A 26,461-nucleotide genomic window follows, 5' to 3' on the forward strand; every position below is an offset into this window, starting at 1 on the left:
GTCAGGGGCCGCTCGCTGCCTCCGGGACTATCAGCTGTCACAAAATTGTGCTCAGGGCCCAGGAGCCGAGTACTTCTTGTGACCGTGCAAAGGTGAAACTTGCCATGCTTGATGCTTGTATTGCTCGCACTGTTGCTGTTGTGCCACGGGATCGGCAACATCCATGGCCACAGCAGGGACATGCTCGCCCTACTTGATTTCAAGAGGACCATCACCGACGACCCAAACGGAGCCATGAGCTCCTGGAACATAAGCACCACCTTATGTGATTAGGATCCTCTGCAGTACTGCAGATTCGTTGGCAATAACTTTCAATACACTTTGCAGTACTGTAGAGTTGCTGATAGTGACTTACAATACACTTTGTAGTACTGCAAAGCTGCACTCTCTAATATTCGATTCTAATAGGGTAGAGATGAAACAGTAAATTGAGAGATTAAAGGGAATGAAAAACTTGCATTATTGATCAACAATGTTTATATATTTATATTAGGTGAAGGGATGATAAGCCACCCATTAGGGAGGTTGGTTTTCCCTAATGGGTGTCCCTTTATCATGTTACTGCAAATTACATGGTTAACTGTTAATGGCAGTTAATTGATCATATGATTATCAAGCTTAAGGACATCTGTTCGTAACACTCCCTCTGACCAATTATCTATAATGTAAACTTTTTATTGAAAACTCCTCTAAAACCCTATAAAAAAATATGAGGAGAAAATAATATGTTGATGTGCCATTAAAACTCCTTTAAAACTCATATGAGAAACCTAAATAGGAAAAACTCATTTATAAGCTTAGAGAACAATAACTATGATCTATAGATCATATTAAAACCTTCAAAAATCACTTGGGAAAATAGGAGGGATAATATAGATATTGTCTCATTAAAAACCTTATATGAGAAACCATGTAAAAAAAACTCATAAAAGAAAAGAGTACGATATAATATGAATAGGTTATTATTCAGGGATCAACTTCCCCTGACCCTTGCAAATCTTGAAGTCGTCGTATAACAATTCAATGAATACATGTTTGGAATATAGAATTTAGTAAGGATTTAGTGAATAAATCTGCGAGATTATCACATGATTTAGTTTGCAAGATTTCTATCTCCCCATTATTTTACAATTCATAAGGATAGAACATTTAGGAGCAATATATTTGGTTATATTGCTATTTATGTAACCTATTTGTATTTGAGCAATTCATGTAGAATTATCTTTATAGATAATTATTAGTGATTCAATAGAACCAATACTACAAGATTATTATATATAGTTTATTATTCTGTGAAGCCATACATATTCACGTGGTGCTTCATATAATATAATTATTTCAGAATGATTTGTGGATGTAGCCACTAGAGTTTGTTTTGAAGACTTACAAGAAATGGTTGTTTCACCGTGTAAGAACACGAAGGCTGTCTATGATCTAGCATTGTGGGGATCTGATAAGAGCCAGCATCAGTGTATCTAATCATATTCATATCTTGTTTTCTTTAAAAGAAAAGACCAAGATCTATGGTGCCTTAGAGATATCGAAAGATATTCTTGACTCTTATCCAATGATGTTTAGTTAGAGCAATGTTATGCCTAACTAGTAAGTTCACTGCAAATACGATATCAGGCATGGTGTATTTTGTAAGATTCATAAGCGCTCCAATAGCACTGAGATAAGGAACATCGGGTCCCAGTATCTCTTCTCCTTCCTTCTGTGGTCTAAAAGATCTTTCTCCATATCAAGAGATCGAACAATTATGGGAGTCTTGGATGGATATGATTTGTCCATATTGAATTTCTCTATTATTTTCTGGGTATATGTGGCTTGGTGTACTAGAATACCAGAAGGAAGATGCTCGAGTTGTATACCCAAGCAAAATTTGGTTTTATCCAAATCCTTCATTTCGAATTCTGTCTTTAGATGATTGCGTGTTTCATCTATATCATTTGTATTTCTGATGATATTCAGATCATCAACATACACAGAAATGATGCAAAATGTTGTTGAGAATTTCTGTATGAAGACATATGAGAAATCATCATTGTTGGAGTACTCTTTTTTTTAGAAGAAACTCTTTTAGTCAGTTGTACCACATGCTTCCCGACTACTTTAAGCCATATAATGACTTTTTAAGCTTTACACAATATAGGTGTGGTTTGTGTTTGGATTCGGAATGTCTAGTCCTTCGGGGACTTTCATATATATGTCTGAATCAAGTGACTCATATAGGTATGCGATCATTACATCCATCAACTGCATAGATAGATGATTTTGAACTGTCAAGTGATTCCATCCATCACTGAAGAATAAGTCTCGTTGAAATCAATATCGGATCTCTGCGTGAACCCTTATGCTATAAGCCTCACTTTATATTTCACCACCTCGTTGTTCTCGTTCCGTTTGCAGACGAAAACCCCCTTAATCCCACAACAAAAATGTTATGAGGAGTAGGTATTACTGATATGAATACCTCTCTTTTGGAGAGCGAGCACAATTCTACCTGGATTGCATCCTTCCATTATGTCCAGTCTGAGCGCTTGCGGCATTCTGCCATGGTCTTAGAATCTGCATCATTGTGAAGGTCATTTGCAATCTTTGAGGAGAAGTAATATCGATATTGTAATCTTTATGTCAAATGATTCTCCATAATTAATATAGTTGATAGAAATTTCATAATTGATGGAAATTTCATTTACCCTTTCTAACCCGTCGTGATTTCCTGTTATGATAGAGTATGGGTGTTCCGATGTCCCAACATTAATATTTATGTGCATAGTTGAGCTGAGGTGTGGATGTTGATCATCCATTGGATGTATAGTATTCATAGACTTTAGGTGTCGTTCAACTTGACGTTGATTTGCATTTACTGTTTTGGAAGAGAGATTCTTCTATTTTCATGGTAGCTTGCAGGAGGCTTTATTCTTTGTGACTGTACTTCTCTCCCTCTTATTTTGATATGAGAGTTGAGTAGTTTTGTTTGGTACATTCACTTTTTCCAGAACATGCCTAGTAGGAATGTAGGATTTAGTGACACCTTTGTTGTCAATAAATGCATCTGGTAGATTATTTGTAATATATTATAAATTTATGATTTTATGAACTTGAAGTTCAGATTCTTGAGTATGTGGATCTGAGGAGGAAATATCTTTTGCATTCCAATTGATTTCCTAACATTCTTTCTGGTACTTAAAATCTTCCCCTAATGTTGGGAAATGTTCCTCATTAAATATGCAGTCAGCGTATCGGCTATAAATAAGTCCCCTGTGAGGAGCTCGAGGTATTTTATGATCAACAGAGAGTTATATCCCACGTAGATCCCTAATTTTCTGTGTGGGCCCATTGATGTACGCTGTGGTGGTAAGATCGATACGTATACTACGCAACCGAATTTTCGTAGATGGAAAATGTTAGGAGGTTTTTCACATACTAACTAAAGCGGGGAAGCTATGTGATATGCAGTTGGTCGTAATTGAATTAAGTCAACATCGTGTAAAAATACATGACCCCAATATGAAGTTGGTAAGCTGCAATTATGTAATAATGATCTTGTGATGAGCTTGACTCACTTGATAAGAGATTCAATCAAACCATTTTGAATATGGACGTATGATACTGAATGTTGGACTTGAATTACTAAGGTCATACAATAATCATTGAAGGCACGTGAGGTGAATTCAACCGTATTATACATTCGAATGGATTCTATCCTATGTTCTGGATAATATGCTCGTAATTTAATAATTTGAGTAATTATTTTGGCAAAAGCATAGTTTTATGTGAGAAAAAGACACACATATGACCATCATATATATGCGTCAATGAGAACCATGAAGTACTTAAACAGTCCAGTTAATAGTTGTATTGGACCACATATATCATCTTGAATGCATTCAAGAAATTTGAGTGGTTCAGCTCGGATTTTAAGATAAGAGGGTCTTAAAATCAATATCTCTGTAACACATACAGTGCACACAAAATCCGAAGATTGTGAGAATTTAGTAGTTTTTATGCCATGACTAATTGAATTGTCGATAATTTTTCGTATCATCCCGACGTCGGGATTACCAAGGCGGTCATGCCATATTTAGAATGTGTCTACATTATGAAAAAATTACCTTATATGCAACATGTAGTACGTGTTTGATATATGTATAGTACAATCCTAAAGATAAAGAGGGAATTTTATTTAGTATTTATTTAGCATATTCGTTATTTTTAGTAATGAGGAGATATTCCTCTTTGTTGTCATCATGGATTTTTATATGAAAACTATTTTAATGGATACCTCTATAACTTAGTAAGATATGTGTTGAATCGGGATACAATAATGCATCATCGATTATAATTTGAGTATCCATAGAGAGTGTGATTATGGCACGACCAGAGCCAACGATAATAGCATCGCGTCCAGCGATTGTCATAATTTTTTCTTTACTCTTTTTAAGAGTTTGAAAATATTTAGTTTCCATAAGTATAGAGTTAGTGATATAGCTATCCACTAAGCATATTTTCTCTTCCATCGGGTTGTCCCCCATAGACATCTATATATAAAAATAGAGAATTTAAAGTGAAATTCTTCACAGATATATAGAATACATCAAATTTTATTGAGTATCAATGTGTTGATTTATTATTGAAATATACAATATAGTATATGACGGTAACAGCCTATTACAATACTATGTATGACGTAGATATAACAATATATAATTAAGTGAGAGACTAATTAAGGTCTCCCAACAAATCGTTGGAAGCAAATTCCACGATCATGTTGTCTGTGCTCTCAAGGTCTTCTTGCTGTTGTAGAGTAATATCATTGTCCGATTTTGGAGGAATACTTTGGGAACAACTGGCTTGTCTGTTGGTGTCAGGTTGTGAAATGACGCCTAGAGGATGGTGAATAGGCATAATCTAAATTTTTAACAAACTAAAACAGTGGATCAGTTAATATGCGGAAGTTCTGCAGAATTTTTTGAAACTTCCGTAAATATGCGGAAGTTCCGCAGAAATCTACGGAAGTTCCGTACTTCCCGAGAAAAAATGAATCTGCGCCTATGCACGAACAAGGTGATACAATTTCACAAATTACCAAGCACTAGGAGATGTCTTTCAATCTATATATCCAAGAACATGCAATTAAAACCTTACAAAGAGATAGATCGGGTTGAAACCCTAAAAATCAATTCAAACAAGAGTATGTAACCAAATATAAGAAATTGACAAGAGTGACACGAGGATTTGTTTACCGGAGTTCGGCCACTCCACAAAGAAGTGCCTACGTCTCCGTTGAGGATCTTACAAAGAGCCGAGTCTTTTTCAACTCTTTCCTCACCCAAGCGACCACAAAGATCAAGCTAGGGTTTCTTACTTACTTCGTCGGGGTGACACAAACGTCCCGGGGCTCACCACAAGCTTGGGAGCTCACCGGGCGACGCCTAGCCGTCTAGGTGGATGAACCACCAAGAGCAACAAACAAGAAATCCACCCACTTAACAAAGAAGAAAATGCTCAAATGATGGCTTTTGAATCTCACAAGCTCTTCTCTGGAATCTCACTTAATGCTAGCAAAAGATCTCACAAAGAATCACAAAGTGGAGTCAGAAAGGAGCTTTTAAGGAGCTATAGCCTTTTGTCTTAATGCTGGTCGAAAATGAATGCTTGACCTCTGTTGGATTGAAGGGGTGTGTGGTATAAATACCTCACAGCCAAAAACTAGCCGTTACTCTCTGGAAAGTGCGGAACTTTCGCAAATATGCGGACCTTCCACAGAATAACTCAAGACAGCCAAAGTGCAGAACTTCCGCATAAATGCGGACCTTTCGCGCAAATATGTGTAACTTCCACATTTCCTTGTTTTAAAACTTTTTGGGGCCATCTGAGGTGTTAAGCATGGGCTATATGTCTCTCATAGGTTTGTTTGGACTTTTGAGCATTGTTTCTACGTAAGCAAGTAAATTTCATATCCCCCTTTATAGTACAACATCCTATACTCAATTTCAAAAGATAAAGAATTTAAAAGCTATAGGATTCATGTGCCGTTTTTCTTTTTCCTTTTTGGGGATGTACACCATCGTCAAATTCTTGCTTGATGAAAATATACCTGCCCATGCTTCATAAAGTTCATTAGTTCTTTAATTATTTTTTCATTATCACCAAAACCCACTTAGGGGCCTAGATGCACTTTCAATCTCCCCCTTTTTAGTGATTGATAACAACCCAATTAAAGCTTACAAGAGATTGTAAATGATAAAGGTTTTGAATACTTATGATATAGAGAGCTCCCCCTAAAAGTGTGCATTTGAATAAACTTTAAAACTTTGGCCTAAAATACCAATTGCACAATTTTGGGATAGTGTGGAGGCTCCCCCTATATCATAGCATCCGTGGGGTGCAAAAACATGGATGGGAGAGATGCGCATGACATGTTATACACAGCAAGAGACTGAAATTATGTCAATGTGCGGAACTTCGCCTATGCATGCGGAACCTCCGCAAAAATGAGGAACTTTCGCACTTTGACAGTTTTTACTCTAAGAACGGATCTCAGCTCCCCTTTGATTTAAAAAAAAACCACACTAACATGAGAAACTCAGTTTCAATAAATAAAGAGCAGTTCTAGCACACCACAAACACAGGTTCTCATGTCCACCACCACACGGATAGAACAAGATGATTATACAAGCACGAATAGATAGACATCACTCCCCCTTTGGCATCAAGCACCAAAAAGGGAAAAGAAGAAGCACTGAAGAGCAGCTACTCGTTATCATCTTCGTCCTCGCCCTCTTCATCATCATCACCTTCTTCTTCATACTCGCCCTCTTCTTCACTTTCTTCGACGATCTCACTGGTCGAGCGAGTACGGAGAGAGCGGGGAGCCGGAGGGGCCTCTTCTTCTTCTATTGCGTCCCATTCGGCAAAAGGATCATCGAAGTCGGGTAAAGCCCGAGGAGGAGAAGTGGTAAGACCTAAATGACCTTTAATTTCCTTCACTTCCCTTCGCATCTCATTCATTTCTGTGATGTTGTACTTGCATATGTTGAAGATAGAGCAGAGCACGGACTTGACACGAGAGCCACGACGACGAGAGCCACCTCCACCATGAGATTGTGAAGAGGATGCATGAGGTGGGGCGGCATGGGACGAACTTGCACCACCGCTAGAGATCTTGATTTTCTTTGGGCGGTAGGATTTGTGAAAACAATTCTTTGGAAAGGATATCTTGGTGACCTTCTCAATGATATACATGATATATGGAGCATATGAGAGGCTCTTCCTTGCATCATTCATGGTGTCAATTAGCTCAACCCATATAAAGTCACCAATGCTAAAGGGATGTCCACCGGGACCCATACGAAGAAGAAAGTTCCGAGATAAGCCATGAATCTTTGTCGCATCTCCCTTCTATGGATAGATGGTTTGACGGAAGAGGTTATTGAGAAGAAAATAGAATGGCTTCAAACCATGAGTTGTGCCATCGGGCAAGTTTCCAGCCTCATACAAAATGCCCATGTTGTACTCCTTAATCTTTTTCTCTACATGAATGGAACCATATTCATCATCCTATGTTCCAAGGGCAAGAAGGTGAGAGAAAGTTTTGTAGTCAATGCAATAGTGGATGCCAAGAGTTGTCCAATGGATCTCATTCTTATTGGCCTTAAAGAAGAAGGAAGCATGAAATTGAGCAATAATTTCTTCATTCCAATCATATTTGAATCCCATGATTTACTTTATTAATTTCTCCGTGCATGCATCAATTACTTGATCAAAGATAGGATCTTCGGCATCTTCCATATACTTCCAATCAATGTATTGCATAGGCACGATTGACTTGTTCTTCCTTTGATAAATAACCATGAGATAGAAGTCAAAGTGAAATTGATTCCAAAATCTTGCATCCAATGACTCATCTCTTGGCCATAAGAAAGGATCATTCTTTATTTCTTTCTTGACTACTACACTTTGATTTTTGTAGCTCTTGGGTAGTCGAGGATCATAGCCCATGAGAGCTTAAGGGGCATGCATCTGTGGAAACTCATCGTATCGTACTTGATCCCGTCCAAAAGTAAGTTCAATCCTAGGAGGGGTGCGAGGGCACGTCCGTGGATCTATCTTCTTGCCCAACCACTCTTCATCTCTCTCGGCTTGAGTCTTAAAGCCTCTTGCCCTCTGAGCAGCGGCTGCAGCGGCGGTGGCGGTATCATCACCACCACTACCACCACTAGGCTTCTCAATCTGAATACCTTGAGCACCCGCTCTCCCACCACGTCTCACCGGTTCTTTCCTTGCAGCAATCTTGACATAACCACCACGAGGCCTAGTCGTGCCAGAGCCAATGGCGACATCTCCTCCTCCTTGAACTAGAGGATCAAGGTGGCGTTTGGTGCGTGCTTCCTCCGTCGAATCCCTTGGATCAATAAGCTCCATCACGGTTGAAAGATAATGGGGAACATAAGCTATGGAACAAGATAAAAGAGAGAAATCATGATTTAGAATCTATTCTGCAAACTGCGGAAGTACCGCAGAAATCTGCGGACATTCCGCAAATGTGCGGAAGTTCCGCACATGTGCGGATGTTCCGCGGTTCGCAGCTCAAACCCTAACTCAAGATTTCGAGGGATTTAACCATGGGAAGCAAATGCCACTAGAGGTAAGTGATCAAAGACACCCAAAGAAGATATTTGCTAAAGGAATAGCACTCTAGGGCATTCAACAAGGAGATCGGGCAAAGACTTGATTTTTACCTTGAGAGAGAGAGAGAGAGAGAGAGAGAGAGAGAGAGAGAGAGAGAGAGAGAAGATGAACTTGAAGCCGATCTTTGAGAACCTTCAAGGAAAAACCACGCTAGGGTTGATGAGCTTGATGAAGGTGCGAAGACTTCGAAGATTTTCCTTCCAAAGCACCGGAGATTTGGATTTGGGTGGGGAAACTTGAGTTGGAGATGAGGGCACAAGAGAGAGAGAGAGAGAGAGAGAGAGAGAGAGAGATAGAGAGAGAGAGAGAGATAAAAGTAATAGCTGCTAGGTGAAGGGGTATTTTAACCCAAAGGGAGGGTAAAAAAAAGAAAAGATTAAAAAGGATAAGGATCGACGAAATTATGCGGAAATTCCGCAGAATTATGCGAAAGTTCCACACATTGACCAGCAACAAAGAAAAGATAGATAAGGAGGAGAAAAGGGAAGAGATGTGTATTGATGGATATGAGGGATCATATCACTTGTGATTATCCATCAGTCAACCAATCAAAACATGACATTATCAAAGATCAAAGAAACAATGTTTGTAGGGCGCTGGTGATGGTTCTTCAAAAGAAGCTCATTATGCTTTTCAGTCTGAAGTAAAGTGTGAATTAATTCAGAGTGCTGGTAATTCCTAGCACGGTATTGTTGTTGCAATACCCTATGGGCAGGAAGCATTGTAGATAAAGTTTTTTTTTTCATTTTTCTCCACATCTGTCGGAGCTTTGTCACAAAATAGTAGCCTAGAGCAGATCCTATGAACATCATGGTTGTATTCTCTAATAGACTTAAAGTCTTGGAGGCGAATGTTAGACCACTCAATTTGTGCTTCAGGTAGGATGACTGTCTTTTGCTGTTCATAACGCTCTTTAACTGAGTTCCATAGAGCATATGGATTTTCATACATCAAGTATTTAGATTTTAAATCTGGATGAAGATGGTACCTTATGTAGTATAAAGTCTCATACTTGATTTGATCTTAAAGTGTAGGATCTCCTTCTTGGGGAGGATTAATTGTCGTTACGAGTCCTCATGATGATAGACTTATCTTCATGTCCATTGCCCAAGTTAGATAGGTTTTGTCATCTAACTCGAGTATGTCGAATTCGACGTTGGATATTTTGTCCTACAAAAATGACTAATGATTGAATGAATTTACACTTTGGGTAAATTGAAGAACCATGGTAATGTTGTAATAATGCAAAATTTGTAAAGTCGAGTTAAGACTTGAATTACATAGTATAGACCTCAAATTATATAGCTAACACGTTGAAGACAATCACCAAAATGGTATAGACCTTGTTTAATTAATACTCAAATTGGGTACGCACGTTGAGGTTAGTCACAATGTGGTAAACATATTGTAGATCCCGTAACAGTTCTAGGGGTTACCTTGTGTATGGCCAATATAAGATATGAATTAAGGTAATCACCTGAAAAGGTGTAGACCTTTGTTCCAAATTTGATATTAGGTGTGCACGTTGAGAATAGACACTATGTGTTGGACATAGTGTAGATCTCTTAGTGGTACTAGGGTACTACCTTATGTATGGTGAATATGCAAAGGTTTGAACATGATGTTATATCAAGTGGACGAGGTAATCAATGAATTTACATTATTTAATTCTTCTTAAAATAATAATTGTTTTTGTAAGAAATAGAATTGCAATAGCAAAAATGATAAAGTTGTAAACATAATGGTATGTCATAGTGAATGCACAAGGGCAGACATAACAAATATCCAGATAAAACAGGGACTGGAACATTTACAACATAAAATAGTACTGAACATAATTACAGTTAAAGACAAGGGCTAAAACTTAAAGTGATAGTACTGTAAAACAATATATATTGGAAATGGCTATAATTATGAAGAAACCCAGGGGGATTTGATAAATAGCCAATCCATCGGCCTGTGGATCAAGAAAACCTAGGCTCTGACCCATCTGGCCTTTTGGCCCAAAGCCCAGTCAGGCTCCCCCTCACCCCGAGCCATATAAAAGAGCAAGAGGGGGGTGGTTAGGGTTGAACCCTAACTACACCCCCCCCCCCCCCCACACACACACACATTGTGTGCCGTCGGAGAAGGAGGGCACGCCATCAGCTGTCTGGGTGAAAAACGCACCGCCGATGAGGGGCCAAAGCCTAGCCAGCTTGGAAGGAGGGCGCACTGCCAGAGATGGGCCGGAGTCGAGCCGGTTGGGATGGAGGCCACACCAACGGAGATAGGAGGGGCCCGCGTAGCTGACGTTGCGAAGTTGGAAGGCAAGACACGAGCGCCGGTGGGGTCGTTGGTGTTGGGGTGCGCCGCCCCCTTCCCCTTCACATGCGCGCATGAAAGGGCCCAAAAGCCCCCTTCCCCATGCATGCGAGCACATCAGGGAGTGCTTAGGCGCCATCGGAGGGGAAGCCACGGGCCACGAGAGCCCACAACCCCAGGCGAAGATCCAGACAGTGGTTGCTTGCCGTTGTTGCGAAGCGGCGAAGACGACGGTTCGACGTTGCAGCAAAGGAAGAAGGGGTCGACGACATCGCTGTTGCTGCCTAGGCGTTGATGTCGAGGACAACCTGTGGAGGAGGAATAGTTAGGGAGGGTGTCCATGGGACGTACTCCTCTGGGTCCTCCAATGAGTAGTCTGTCGTCATTATCGCTGGTGTGCTATTGAAGAAGGGGGAAGCACCGATGCATGCTGCCATGGTGGGTGGTGGGTCGGAGGCAACCGGCATAGAGGTTGCAGCCACTGCAGAGAAGAACTCCATGCCGATGGTTAGGGCTATTGTGGTCCTTACTCCAAAGGAGAAGGGCGAAAAGGGCAACGCAGCCGGTGGTAGAGAGGGCGGTGGCTAGATAGCAGTGGCCGCCGCAGGGGCTGTAGCGTATGCGATTGAACACATTAGGTCACTGGTGCGACCAGGACGATGTTGAGCAGTGCCATGGCACGAACGACGACGGAAACGATGATGGCGTGGATGATACGGCACGACAACGACGACAAAAGTGCGAAGATGCAAATATGCCATGAACAGGGCAAAATAGATTTGCCATGGAGTGCTCACTATCTGAGAGAGACTTTCGTGCCTCTTTATTCTTGATTGTTGTGACCGATCAATGATAAAACTAGTGACTAATAATGTATTAGAGTAGAGATGGAACAATAGATTGAGAGATTAAAGGGAATAAAAAACTTGTATTATTGATCAACAGTATTTACATATTTATACTAGAGATGACAAACCACCTGTTATGGAGGTTGGTTTTGGGGTAACATGTTTGGAGGTCGTATCCCAGCTTCCCGCTTCTCTGGTACGATTGGAGAACGGATTAGAAAGACTCTAGCGAAACAGTTTCATCGGGTCAATCCCTTATATTAGCGATCTTTAGTCAGTTGACTATCTCTAGCGGACAACAATTTTCGAGGTATCATGTGCAAGGTTGCGTTTGGACATCATATTTCTTATTTATTTAGATGGATAGAACTTAAATAGGATTAGCTAACATTTTTTAGACCTGATTGTCATTTCATCAAAATATAACCATACAAGATCTTATTTTTATTAATTTAATTGTAATTAATACAATAGTACAATCGAATCGCAAATCAAATAAACAGTTTAAAAAATAATATCATTTAAAACGAGTTAAAAAATATTTAATCTAACTAACCAAAATAGATAATATCAGCAGTGATAAAACTCAACCAAAATATAGATAGCTTCGTCAAACATTTTTTGACAGCATTTCAGAGACATATTTCCTCAAATTAGTCATACCATTCAAATTGCCCTCCAACCGAACATCTAAAAAAATTGAAGTCATATCCCATCCAAAAATATAACTCATGAACTAAACACACCCTAAGTGAATGCCTTCAGAACACATAGAATACAGGCTTCGTCCAAACTCTCCCTTAGATGTCCGTATCATAAATTGGGTACTGATGGAAATCCACATTCCTCATTTTTGTTACTCTGATTCTTTCCAATACTACATATGCTTAGTTTGTTCCTCCTTTGTGATGAATACATGTCATTTGACCTCCAGACCTCGTTAAAACGATTAACAATGCTCTCTGCACAACCTGATGCCCGACCAGCAATGGAGGTTTTTTTTTTACACGCGACCAGCACTGATGTTTAAACTGTAAAAGAATAAGAACACATGCACCGCAGTCAGCTGTCAGCAGACGAGGTTCCAACCTTATACAGTTTTCCCAAGGGAAGTGTAGTTTAGAAAGAAAAAAAAGGGTGGGGGGGGGGGGCATGAAAACTTGGTGAATCAAATCTACACTATTGTGGTTGACCTCTGCTCACGGTAAACTCACTACCAAAGGCTCATAATATGTAAGTCACTTGTGCAAAAACAATACGCCAAGTAAAAGCATATGGCATCGGTAACCATCAGAACAACACGCCAAAATGACCAAAATGAAAAATAATACAAAAAAGGATAAAACAAGTCACTTGTGCAAACTAGGAGACTAGTGAAGGTAAAAGCATATGGCATAACATGTTACTTCTCAGTTGATCCAAGGTACCTAAATTAACCTCACGCAGCAGCTTAGACCTTCTGGGCCTTATTAGAATTCTTCTCAGAGTCGGTGTTCCTCCCTCGCTTCCCATTGAACTGCTTTCCTCCTCTGTAATTCTTTCCGGCCCTAGAAAAAGTTGCAAAAAAGAAGTGGGTAAGCCTCATTATCTTATGAAGAATAATGAAGATAACTTCTATGGAAGACGGGTATATGGCACCAGATAAGAAAGACTCTTCAACATAATTGAATAATAAATTGCAGCATCTACGACTTATTTGTCCAGAACTGCCAGATAGCATCACTTTGTAAATGAAAACTACATGTAGTTTGAACTTCTTGTTGGCTCCGCACCAGAATTAAGAGTAGAAAAGTAGGGGGTTTCACTTAAAAATGGTGCCGCTAGTTTTACATAAACAAGACTGCAATTTACTCTAAATTAATTATATTGAGTAAAAGTTGGTTAGAATTTTTTTTCTAAACATAGCATAAAACAACATGGTGGGTTGTTCTGTTGTGAACTTCCTGAGATAATACTGTGCCAAGCAGGACAAACACAGATAAAATCAAAGAATGCCAACCGAGAACACATTAATACCTTCCCTTGTAGCTTCTATTATCCTTGTGCTTCTCTTGAATGCCGCGAATTGTGTTCCAATAAGCCTTCTCAGCTTCACCTGCAGAAACAGATGAGCACGATCAGCAAATATAATTCATATCTGGTGAATTTAGTTACCACTGCCAAACATTAACGAAAACTGATCCCATCAAGTATAGCACCATTGAGTGGAACTACAACTTCTACAGCAAGGATGCTATTCATTAATTAGCTATGAGAAGTGAATCACCAAACAAAATTATAAAAACTTTACATGCAGTGTTTAAATATTCCCCCACATGGTCAAATATAAGTGTGTTCTTAGAATGGGTGCAGCCAAATTATTTTAAATTTGACCAATAATATCTTTACGAATATCAAGATCAACCATAGAAAAATGATTTTGATTTTTTTTGGAAAAGGGCTTTCATCATATCAAAATTTTATTAGGTTTATAAATACAACAGGATAGAAACTGGAGGTCAAATTAAGTTGCCTTTTCAAGCCTCATAAATGACCAAAAGGACACTAATGTGTTAATAGAGTGAATACTTTAAAGGTAAAAATTAAATTCAAGCTTCAAGAAATCAATGCCGATAAAGAAAAGCTGCAGTTCCTACCGGTCACGGGCTCCAAAGTAACAATGTGGTCTTTTATCATCAAGCCACCTTCATCAGCTAGTACAGCAGACACACGTGCCTTTTCAGCTGCCTTAGAATCTTCAAAGCGAAGGTATCCTGAATCATCCCCAATGCTGAAGTCCACAAACTTCAAGAGGAAAAATATTGTAAGAAAATATATAATATCAACAAGTGCCAAACAGTAAATAAGAAAACAATTCCAAAATGCAGAATCCATGCTCACTACAAGACAATGAAATTTCATTGAGTAGCAATGTGGCTATAAAATGTCAGGTTTGAATCAACAAAATTTCATAAGCATTTCCCAGTAAATAGTCAATTGATCCTAAGGAAGTTACAGCATCTTGAAAGGCAAAGGAAAGTATATGGAAAATATCATAAAAGAAAATTCCTTATTTGGCACCAAATAACTCAGTTCCATGACCTGCCACTGAAAAAGTGCCTACTCCTCCCATCCCATCTGTTTTCAAATTTTGTTCACTCCATACCATTGGCGTCATCATATTGTTCGAGTGCAGCCATTAAACATGTCAGAAGTTTCCAAAAACGGAAAAGCCCACAGCATGGCTACATCATTCTTCCTCCATTCCTCTACCTCCATGGCTGCAACTCCATCATTCTTCCTCCATTCCTCTACCTCCACGGCCACACTCCATCATTCTCCCACTTCCATGGCCTCCAGCCACTACCATGACGAGCAAAGCATCGCGGCAAGGGCAATGGTGAGGATGACAGAAGTGTGAGAGAAAAGGAATTCGGGGAGGTAAAGGCGAGAAAGGGAAGAGAGAGGTTCAAGCAGCACCAAGTTAGAAGACAGCACAGATAGAGTAAGATGGTCATGGTCTATCTATTTACTTGTGGGGCACTCATGGGCCCCACTGCAACAAGCATAGACAGAGCAAGATGAAAGAATGGCGTGTAGGGGCATGGCTGTTATTCACATGTTATGGGGCCGAAATGGTCTTTGTATACCCTTAATGGCAAACTATTGACCGGGTGGCTGACAGCGATGGCATGGATTGAACAAGTTATGAAACATGGTCTTTGTACACCCACAGCATACCCTTATAACTTATGAGCTGAAATTTGAGCACTCAGCTTCATATGTGAATTTAGAAAAGCGGTATACTTGCAACTTATATGATAGACTATGTAAAAGTGAAAAGAAACCCTGACTCATGTTATACCAACAAAAGCAAAATCCTGAAAGTGGTGTGAATTATCATTACCCGAACAGTTCCAAATTCTTTGAATGCTTCTTTTAGATCCTCCCTTGAGATTGGGTTCTTCATATTGCCAGAAACTCTTCTGCCATCCCTGCTCAATGATTCACTATCGCCACGCTTTTCACTTTCTACCAAGGCATCGCCAGTGCAGTTCTCCTCAGATTCTGTACCTTCCTTAGTGTTTACCCCTTTGTCTTTGGTCATGTCATTTGAGGACTTCTCTTCCTTTGTATCACTGTTCTCAAGGATCCTCTCCTCAGACCCCTCCCCTGATGGTTTCTCCATAGAATTGGAAGTTTCTAATTTGGTGGCAGAGTCATTCACTTTGTCTATGTTATTTTGTTGCGCCGCGGAATCAACCGTAATTTTCTTCAACTTGAAGGCCACAATTAGGCCTTTCGGATAGCTGCAACCAAATTTCCAGGACTCTTAATTTTAATTTGAACTCAAAAGAACACAATACCAATAGGCCAGATAGGCCGTAGGAAACTCACCCTTCATCCTGGCAGTCCTTGATAGGGTGTGCCTTTTCATATTTTTCTTTTTTAGACTCATGTTCAGCATCAAACTCCTTCCTTCATAATTCAGGCAAGGAATTACAAGTTAAAATATGAAAGGCGTCGCTTAATTTACATATCATCAAAACATGTAAAAAAGTAGGACGAACAACCTGTGTGAATAAAATGTTTGTTTGAATTTGAAATATGTACAAAAGCGGTTGTCTAGAATCAAGATACTTTTGGCTTATTTAGAAGAATCCATCCAGAAAACTTCACTCATCAACTCTTAAATAGATAGTAGCATTATGGCTGCTGCACTTAACTTTGGAAAGTTTTGTCCTAATACTCCTGTGGTGCATCACAGTATACTCTACAAATGCCCAAACGGATTTGTCTGACTTGTGGTCAACCAACACTGCTAAAGTTCTCTTTTGCAAACTCAAACAACTAACCAACACTGCTAAAGTTCTCTTTTGCAAACTCAAACAACTAACCAACACTGCTAAAGTTCTCTTTTGCAAACTCAAACAACTCCCAACAAATGGCCGCTCCTAGTTGGCAGATCTTTAACTTTTACCATATTACGGCAAGCATCTATTTCACTCAATCAACGTAAACTAACCTGCTTAGCACAGACCTTCATGATGAGAAAGAACCAAGAGAACACTTTCCCTAGTATCTTTAGGGTACAGCAAGCACCTAAGTGCCTGATAGTCTACAACTCAAAAAGATAATACAGGACAATGCAGCTAAAATTCGCATAATTCATTCCATGGCACTAAAAAGAAAGGAAAGCAAGTTCCCTATGGCAGGTGGCAGGAGGTTTGATCATTAGCCAACAGCTTCCCACTTTCCCAGTCAATGGAGGGGGCATAAATCAAAACTTACACCGAATTCGATGAAAGTATTAATGAAACATACAGGAATCCATGCAGTACGATAAGTTAGTGAGCTTACTTTGGTCTTATTTCCAAATTCACCCCAGCAAAAACCAAACTATTCTCCAAAATATTTGTTGCTTCCTCTTCTTTAGAAAACTCGACTAACGCAGTGCCACAGAAGTGTTTTTTGTTTGCAATATGGCGTGGCAGTCTCACGCTGTTCACCTATGAGTTTAAACAGGAGTACATAAGACATGTAACCATTATTGTATTTGCATTATATAATTCATCTATTTGCAGTACAAGATAACTTCAAAAGTAATCATAACACCTAAAAATCTCCAGACAACTATTTCACTTCATAAGCTAACAATAGAGCAAATGGAATCCTAATAGAACAGAATATATCCACTCCCCCTTGGATCTGAACACCAAATAATACAACAGCATTGCAGACCAGATATTTATATTGCTTTATGCTTAGCAGTTAGTCATGCTGCTTAAAATTTTGGTTAGGAAGTTGAAAATCTTTATATCATATTGAACAGATTGAATCTATGAAACCAGGCAATGCTATTCTCCACATTGTATTTCAATTCATTTCTTAACCAGACACTAGAACATTGACTACAGTATTTGAATGAAAAAAAGATACAGCACACCTTTGCATATTGTGTGAAGAAAGATTGGACATCTTCCAGCTTTACATTATAAGGCAGTGGCGATACAGCAACTGTCCTACAGTCTACTTGCTCTATGATCTCATCTGGCTTCAACAGCTCACTAGCTCTACCAATCCTCTTTCCTGCATTTTAAAATATGACAATGAAGTTAAGAGATACTAACCAATGAAAGTGAATGACTCTATTCATCCCAGTTCACACCTTAGAGCAATCATCCATTCTACAGCATTTTGTACCATGGCTTACAATAGAAAATTATACTAGCTTCTTGTCTATATTTGATGGCATGTGCTACACCAACACCTTTAGCTTTAAAGAATGTATACAAAAGAATGATATGGTTTACCGAACTAAACAGAAGATCCTAGATACTAGACTAGATAGAACACATGTGTAAGTGATACAAGGAAGACATGTGTAGCGTACATATACATAGACTTAGCATTAAGGAGCTCCAAAGTAAACCATGAACAAATAGGAGCAGTGATCTTAATCAAGTGCAAGGCAAGGCATCATCTTGACATGTGCTAGTTGTACATTCAAGTGCTAACCACAATTTAATCCCAATTTAAGCTCCAGGAGTCTATGTTCATAGCTACTGTTGTGGGGAATAGAACGATTTAAAATCACAATAAATCAGCAAATTGAGAAACACAAAGTTTACAATTGAAGAGAAAATATCTGCTATAAAGATAAGCAGTTTAGCATGCGGTAGTACTAAACCATACTCTCTAAAAATGGAGAGAAAAGGGAACGAATGGGGCTTACCATCCTCAGATACGCGGAGCAACGAAGACCCCCGGAGCACCTCAGCGACCGCGAGCACGGTCTCCTCCAGCACAGTATCAGGCTTCACAGCGGCGTCGAGCCCCAGGTGCGACTTCATCCGCGAGAAGGAGCATATCAAAGCCAAGCTAACCACTGCAAAGTCGCAAAACAAGACAAAAATTCAGCCGCTCGCACACAAAATCAAACAAAGTAATCAGCGGGGAGATGGAGCGGGCGAGAGATTCGTTACAGCCATCGTCGCTCTGCTCGACCGTCTCTCGCAGGAACTTGTCCCTGGGGAGGTTGCTGTCACTGAAGTAGAACTCCACCTGCGGCAACCAGGCAAAAATTGCTCAGAAGATCGCTCGAAGAAAAAAAAACAGCGGAGAAAAAAAGAAGAAGAAATCTGCAGCGGGGGGCAACAAGGCGGGATCGCGAACCTGGCGGAGGACGCTCTTCGCCTTGATCTCATCAAGCGGCGCTGCGGCTGCCATGGATGACTCCGATTGCGATCGAGCTGGAGACTGGAGAGGAATCGGCGGTTAGGGTTTAGGTGGTTTTACGAGGAGCTCTCCGAGAGGTATCTAACCCGGACCAGCCCATATGCCTAACCAGCGCCTTCAAATGGGCCGTTTCTTAATTGGGCCAGGCTCGAAGGAACTTGGAATTCTTTATTTATATTTTTAATATAAAAATACAAAACTATACATCCATTTTGAAATTTTGCAAAATAGGCTCCTCCCATCCGTTGGATGGCCAAAAAGTTATTTCCCACCCATCAAATAGGTGAGAGGTTTAAAATCACAAAAATATCGTGTTCTAATACGTATAACCTTCAAAACACTATCAAAATAGTCATAAAAAAATTCTAGAAAAAATTTGATGATGTACCAAATGCCATAATCTAGATGTCTAAAAATTTTCAGCTCAAATAATTAATTATACAATAAGAAACAAATAGATAAATTTCAGGATCTCTAAAATTACTTCTCATCCAACGTACAGGATGAGCCTATTTTTACAAAAAATTTCAAAACAGCCATGTAAATTTGTAATTTTTGAAATTAGAAAATATAAAAATAAAAAAGGCTCAAGGAACTTGAGCTGCGATAACCTCATAACCCGGCCCTCTAACAAAATTCTAGAAGTGGGGAATGCTTTAACTTGGACTTCAGAGTTTTCAGACAGAACCGTGGCGGCACGCCGGCACTGAAGAACTGGGGAGCCGTTGGCAGTCGCCGTCATCGAGGTGCCAAATCGGAGCGAAACGGGCGACGCGTTCATCGCGCTGTGCCTGTGTGGATCTGAATCGAGTCCGGATAGGGATGCTGCCTCCACTTACGTGTAGAATTCTAGTGTGGATAACACGCTCTAATCTCCGAGCAATTCTGCAATTTCTGATAGAAAACGGCACTCTAGTCTCTTCGGGAGAGGGATGCAAGTGGGGCGGGCTTTGAGGACCGTTTAATTATAATTATAGTTATATTTGTATTTATTTTTTATAGTAGGTAAAAAATAAAATAGCATGTTTGTATCTCTATTTCGTTAGCATGCTTGTATGTCCCCATGTCGTGCCATTTATGTGCTGATGTCTCTTTCCTTTCGTTCTAATCTTATCTTATTGCCCTTATGCATGTATATTTAGGTTTATTGGTTTCAGTTAGAGATTATGAAAAACAGTTTGTAGATTGTAGATTTCAATAAGTTGGATTATAAATTTGAATTGTAAAAGCTGAATTATGGATTGTTATAATTTGGTGAAAAATGAATTGCTGGATTGTTATAATCTAGATGTTGAATTGTAACAATCCAGTTTTTACAATTAGCTATTTGTTTCAGTTTTTGGATTATGATCACAATCCAATTTTTATAATCTAACTATTTATTTCAGTTTTTAGATTTTAGTCACAGTCTAGCTTTTATAATTCAAAACAAACAGGATCTTTATCAATTTAGCTTGCTTACATCTTCTCTTTCAACAGTCGGCATCCATTTGTGGAAAAATGAAACTGTCCTTTTTGTTGAGGTGATAGTGAAATATAGTACCAACTCAGAATTTCGAATTCCACCGAAGACTTCTTGTGGCACTAGTGATGCAAAGAAGTCATGGGATCATTGGTCCAATGCTTTGGCCAAAACCAATTTCGAGGTGTGACGGACGGTATGTACAGGGCCTGGGTACATATTCATAGCTTTTGTAATCCTTTCAGCTTACCAGAGCCTCCCTTTTTTATTTTTTTACTGAACGCATGGTGGAGGTAGGTCAGACACCGAGATGGGCTAGGCTAGGAAATCTTATGCCCTGTTTAGATCAGCTTTTTTAGCTTTTCTTTCCAAAAGCCGGAAGCCTATTCAAACGTGCTTAAGCCAATCACGACATTTTCATATATGTGTCTAGCTTTTTTCACGTACCGTAAAAGCCAGTCGAAGCTGGCTTCTGAGCTTCTTCCGCTACGAATGTACTAAATTATTCTCAAAGTTATATATTATTTACCCGTGTTTATCATCATATAAATATGGTTCCCCCACCTCACGTTCGGTTCCAGTATCTTCCATTTCTTCCCCACTCGCCCAGAGGTATCACTCACGTGCTTGCCTGCAACGTCGTTGCTCGTGCGTCCGCCCTCGCCGCCGCCTTCCACAGCTAGTGTTGTCATAGCAACCCGGCCAACCCCGTCTCCCGTGGCCAGTGCTTGGCCGGCGCACCGCTTGGGTGGGCCCGTCGCCCTCCTCGACTAGATCTAGCTACATGACCAACCTCTCGTCGCCGCTGGTCGATCACCCCGTCCGCTCGGCCCCCTTCTTCATCATTGCTTGGGTCCCTCCTTCCTCGATGCTCGGGCCATCTTGATGCCCCTGGACCACTAGATGCCGCCCAATAGTCGCCTCCTCGAACGCCCGGACAGCTCCATGACGCCTCCTCAACCGCCGCTGCTAGACCGATCGCCCGGAGGTCGCCTGGACACCTCCTCGACGGCACAACGTGTTAGACTCCGAGAAGCACAAGTGCGCCTCCACCCCCTTTTCTGAATGTGGTTGATTCTCTATTGGATGCATTTTACCATCAATTGTATCACTTGTACCCTCAATTTGCATCCAAATGGCTTACATGTGTTGTTGGTGAATCTTTGCCGAATGTGTTTATATCAAAGGATAGATGTGATGAGATTGATTCTAGTACTTGTAGCCTCATTTCGCATCTGCAGGTTACATGCGCGCTAGTTGATTGTTTGCCGAATGCATATGCATCAAAGCATAGATGACATGAATTGACTCATTTGATTGCATATTAATGTGAGTATTTAAGGTTTTCTTTCCCTCTATGTTCTGGACAACACTTATGCTCGATGATGATAAGTATTTGTTGAGATTGAGCATGTTTATGAGTACACTAGCATTAACATGTGTTGAATCTAGTTCTGTGATATAGCACCTTGCACCTGGAGGTTGTTTGGGTTGTATCTTGATTCTGTTTCTGTAGACCGAAATCTTTGTTGGTTTTGTACTCCAGTGCAATACATGTTACTTTGATCCCTGTGTATGTGTTGTTATGAGCTCAGTTTAACTGTTCTGGGGCCAATTATTGTTATGTTTCTGAGAGCACTCTTACTCATAATTTTATCATGTTGTCCATATCATGTTTTGCGCATGATTAGTGGTACTGAGAGTTCATTTTTTACTGTTTCTTACTATTAGGCTCACAACAAACTGGTTATGAGTGGACAATGGGACAACTAGTAGATGACAGGGATTGTTATTCAATGTTCAGGATGGCTCCAGAAGTATCCTATGCATTGCATGACACTTTAGTTGCAAACTATAACCTCAAATCAAGTAGGTTATGTACCTCAGTTGAAAGTTTGGCTATATTTCTATGGATGATAGAAGCAGGAGAATCAATTAGACAAGCAAAGAATAAGTTTAAGAGGTCTGAAGAAACAATTTGTAGAAAATTTCTACATGTCTTGTGTTCTGTCAATGTCTTAGCTGCACAAAACATTAGACCTAGGGATCCAAACTTTACCATCATGCATTCCAAACTGCAAGATGGTAGGTTTTTTCCTCATTTTAATGGATGCATCGGTGCAATAGATGGCACACATATACGGGTCATTGTACGTAATGATGAGATTGTCAATCACACCGGTCGACATGGCTATCCAACGCAAAATGTGATGGTTGTTTGTGACTTTGATACGAGATTTACCTTTGTGGTGGCCGGATGTCCAGGGTCAGCGCATGATACACGTATATTCAATGACTCATTAAGGAAATATGTGATAAGTTCCCCTCCCCCACCTGCAGGTAACCATTTTCACTAATCCATTGACAATTCAACTTTTTTTTAACTCACCGCTGACATGTGACCTTGCATGTAGGTATGCACTATCTAGTTGATTCTGGACATCCAAACAAACACGGATACCTTGCACCTTACAAGGAAAATAAATAACATCTTCAGGAATTTTGTCAAGAATGACAACTAAGCGGGAAGTATTAAAGTCATGCTCATTCCTCTCTACAAAATGTAATTGAGAGGTCATTCGGTATTTTAAAGATGAGATGGAGGATCTTATTGGGCATACTGACGTACCCAATGGTGAAGCAAACTCAAATAATTCTTGCATGTATGGCCCTTCATAATTTCATACGTGACAGTGCCTTACGTGATGAGGACTTTGAAAAATGTGACATTGATGAGGACTACATTCCGAAAGTTGCTCAAGTAGGAGGTGATGGCGACACCGCTATACAGCACAATGAGCAAGACATGAACCAGTTTCGTGATAGTATTGCTACCTCTTTGATGGCAAGTAGAATTTAGGAATAATTTGATTACATGCTACTACTAGTATTTGCCAAATAAGACTTCAGTATTGTAACGAGACATATCCTACTAATTGTCGAATATTTCTATTACATGCTACTAGTACTATTTGCCGAATTAGACTTCGGTATTGTAACGTGATATCCTACTATTTGTCGAATATTCTTTGTTAGGAATGCATGTATTGTTTGATGTCGTTGTTTGTACATATGTCCTTGCAGCTTTATCTATCAGGGTTCAAACAAGTCAATTACACTTTAACAACATATTTACAACTAATCAGCTAAAGCAGGGGTATTCCAGACATTTCCTCATTTAGCCACAACTACAGCAGATAGCCAGCTATCCAAACGGCTTTCTTCCCAGCTTAGAAGCCCAATAGCCACAGTCACTTTCCTAGCCAACCAGCCAGTAGCTGCTTCTACAGAAGCCGCAGCCTATCCAAACGGGGCCTTATTTGATCCTAGATATGTTTTGCTTCACGCAATTAGGAACTTCGCAGGCATATAGACCTCTATAGAGTGTGGAATTAGCTAACACAAATCAAAGAACTATTCATAGCGTGAGTTGTTCCTAAATAGTCTTCTAGATTTGCCAATATTTATGGTCATGTGCTACTAATATATAGTTTGAAGCATGTATGTATTGTATTCGGTGTTGGCCTAAACGATCTTCTAGGCGGTACAGATGCTAGTCAACAGGTTGGTGTCTAGTTTAGGAGGTAAACGCTGGATTAGTCACATATAGCATCTAAACCATCAAACTTAGTCATAAACGGTATACACCATAGGAGGACCGACCAATAGGGCGAGGTAGGGTTGTCGCCCTACTTTCCCAGCGATGAGACCTCCACGCCGACCACTTTGCACCGTATTTTTCATCTCGGTGGCACTGATTCATGGCTGAGCGGTTGACTCTGCCCTACCTATATTTTTAGGCTGGATCCGCTACTGCTACACAATAGGATTAGACTATTTCTAGACACATCTAGGCCGCAATGCGGGTGTTTGGATGGTCATCCATGAGATGGAGGATTTGGTGTGGCTACGCTGGAGTGGAAATTTTGGTCCCACGTCGATTAGTTTACGGTTTGGTCTAGGGCTAGTGTAGTAGTGCGGTGAAGATGGTTCTACTTCATGTTGCATGCAACTGTTTTAAAAATTACTAGTGGTTGATGCTTATAAGCTCATTATATATCTATTTATAAATTTAGAGGATGCCTCCAATATCACTTAAAAAGTCTGACATATAGCTATTTGTTTGCATATTTATTGCTACAGTACAAAACATCTAAACCCTCTAGAATTATCTAAACAGTCTAGACACTAGTCAATAGGTGCCGAACTGTGTAACATTTAAGTGATAACTGATTGTATTCTCTAGTGGCACACTTGTGTTGCGTCTCGTGCAAACATTTTTATGCGTACATTTCCATTAGTAAGCACTAATCGTGATTTCATATGTGAATGAGGCTGGTTGTCTCCCCATCCTATGGAAGAATTGCAAGACACCTAGAACAATCAGTGAGCAAGGTGGGTCCTCCCCGGTCCTCTCGTACTATGGACAAAGTTGCAAATGCACAAGGAAGCCCTGTCCTACGCGTAGGATCTGAATCTCACCGGGGAGCCAATGTTGACCTGGCACCTGCGTATCCACAAGGGATAAGGCCACTTCCAATGCTAATTTCTTAGACATTAATTAGATATTCATATAAATAAAAAGATGGCATGGCAAGTAATTTACAGATAATAGAGAATGAGCTTGTTTCTTATAAAAAAAAACTGGTTCTTTGAGCAATTCTAGATAATTGTGAGATAATAAATTGCTTTAGGACATCTTAAAAAACTAGTAAGACACATGCATACATTGTAAGCTTATTTTTTAACATTAATTTCTTACTTCCTCTCTCTTCTTAGACACCATCTAAGAAACAAAGCATTGGGAGTGGCATCTCTTCATCGTCACCAATTAACAAACTCTTGCTTCGATTTTCTAGGGTACCTTTCAAGTGTACCAATAAATATCTTGTTAGTAAAGTTTTGATTGCACGAGCAGCATAACAACATAACAGTTTTTCAAATCAGGCTAAGCCAGCTGGCGTCAAGCAAGCCACCATGGGTGAAGGGGACAGTTGGGTCGGACGCCCAGGACACTGTCTCAGTCGCACCAGCACCCCTATCTCGTGTCGCGCAATGGCGTATCGACAAGCGGCAACCATCACATCTTTTTTTGGCGCATCCAAATAGCTTTTCGCAAGCGAAAAGGGACGTGCAAGTGTGAAGGGTATTTGCGCATGAGGGTATAGAAACTATCACAACACATGGAGGAAAAACTGAGCCTTCATTTATTTAGGGCTTGTTTGGGAACTCCAATCCCGAGGGGTATCCCAGCCCATTCCCTAGGTGCGAAACCCACGAGGCAAGCTCTCTCGGGTTGGATGAATGCACCCTTTGGAAACTCACTGACATGGATTTCATGGCCCAAAACCCGCCATTTCCATGTGGGAATGATCCACATCTCAAGAGGTTGGGAATGATTCCCCGTCGCTGAGTTACAACCTCACCTCAGCCTTTGTTGCTCACAACGTGAGTTGCGATAGCCCCATCTTCGCCTCCCTCGCTCGCCGTCTCGTGGCCCCTTCCCTCACTCCGGTGATGGCATCCCGCGCATAAGGTGAATCTACTCTTCTTCCTCCCTCCTCCTCCTCCCGCATTTCATCTTGCGCTGTGAGTGATTTGGTTCCGCACCTCTAAACTTCTCAGATCTTAGCAACAGAGAGTAGGAGCTCGAGAAAGGCAACGATGGAAGGGAAGATCGTTTGGGCACGTAGGAGCTCGAGGAAGGGGACATTGCTGGGGGCTAAGCGGAAGGCCGACGTGCTTCTTCCTTCTCCCTCTGACCGAAGGTATGGACCAAAATCCTCTCATGTACCTCAAATGGGGTGGCGATAGAGGAGGACTGTACTTTTTCTTGGTTGATCTGGTAGTTACATGTGTTGATTTTGCGTAAAATTTGGTAGATCTGGTCGGGCTTTGTGGTTCAGTGTGATTTTGTGTTGGTTGTGTAGCT

At 40.3% G+C, this 26,461-nt stretch overlaps 1 protein-coding gene across 2 annotated transcripts; it reads right to left on the reverse strand.

Moving 5' to 3' along the window:
* Positions 1-12,451: 12,451 nt before the first annotated feature.
* Positions 12,452-19,146, reverse strand: LOC133919268 (la protein 1-like). 2 transcript variants are annotated; one of them, XM_062363617.1, is made up of 11 exons: positions 19,005-19,146; positions 18,815-18,893; positions 18,565-18,717; positions 17,776-17,918; positions 17,190-17,338; positions 16,227-16,307; positions 15,736-16,138; positions 14,486-14,633; positions 13,866-13,944; positions 13,277-13,396; positions 12,452-12,880 (listed from the first exon to the last, which is right to left on the reverse strand). In XM_062363617.1, exons 1-10 carry the CDS (start codon positions 19,056-19,058, stop codon positions 13,300-13,302), a joined length of 1,386 nt encoding a protein of 461 aa, XP_062219601.1. In that variant the 5' UTR covers positions 19,059-19,146; the 3' UTR covers positions 12,452-12,880; positions 13,277-13,299. The 2 variants fall into 2 exon arrangements, with proteins under 2 accessions (XP_062219601.1, XP_062219599.1); XM_062363615.1 differs by lacking the exon at positions 12,452-12,880 and having other exon boundaries at positions 13,010-13,396.
* Positions 19,147-26,461: the final 7,315 nt, after the last annotated feature.

The sequence above is a fragment of the Phragmites australis genome, chromosome 5 (assembly GCF_958298935.1).
Source record: "Phragmites australis chromosome 5, lpPhrAust1.1, whole genome shotgun sequence".
Taxonomy (NCBI): Eukaryota; Viridiplantae; Streptophyta; class Magnoliopsida; order Poales; family Poaceae; genus Phragmites; species Phragmites australis.

Excerpts from the sequence above, each read along its gene's own strand:
- LOC133919268 (XM_062363617.1), bottom strand. The coding sequence starts at position 19,058 with ATGGCAGCCGCAGCGCCGCTTGATGAGATCAAGGCGAAGAGCGTCCTC. Across the intron at positions 18,718-18,814 it reads CGAGCAGAGCGACGATGGCT|TGGTTAGCTTGGCTTTGATA; the intron begins GTAACGAATCTC and ends GCGACTTTGCAG. Across the intron at positions 16,308-17,189 it reads AATTTGGAAATAAGACCAAA|GAAGGAGTTTGATGCTGAAC; the intron begins GTAAGCTCACTA and ends TGAATTATGAAG.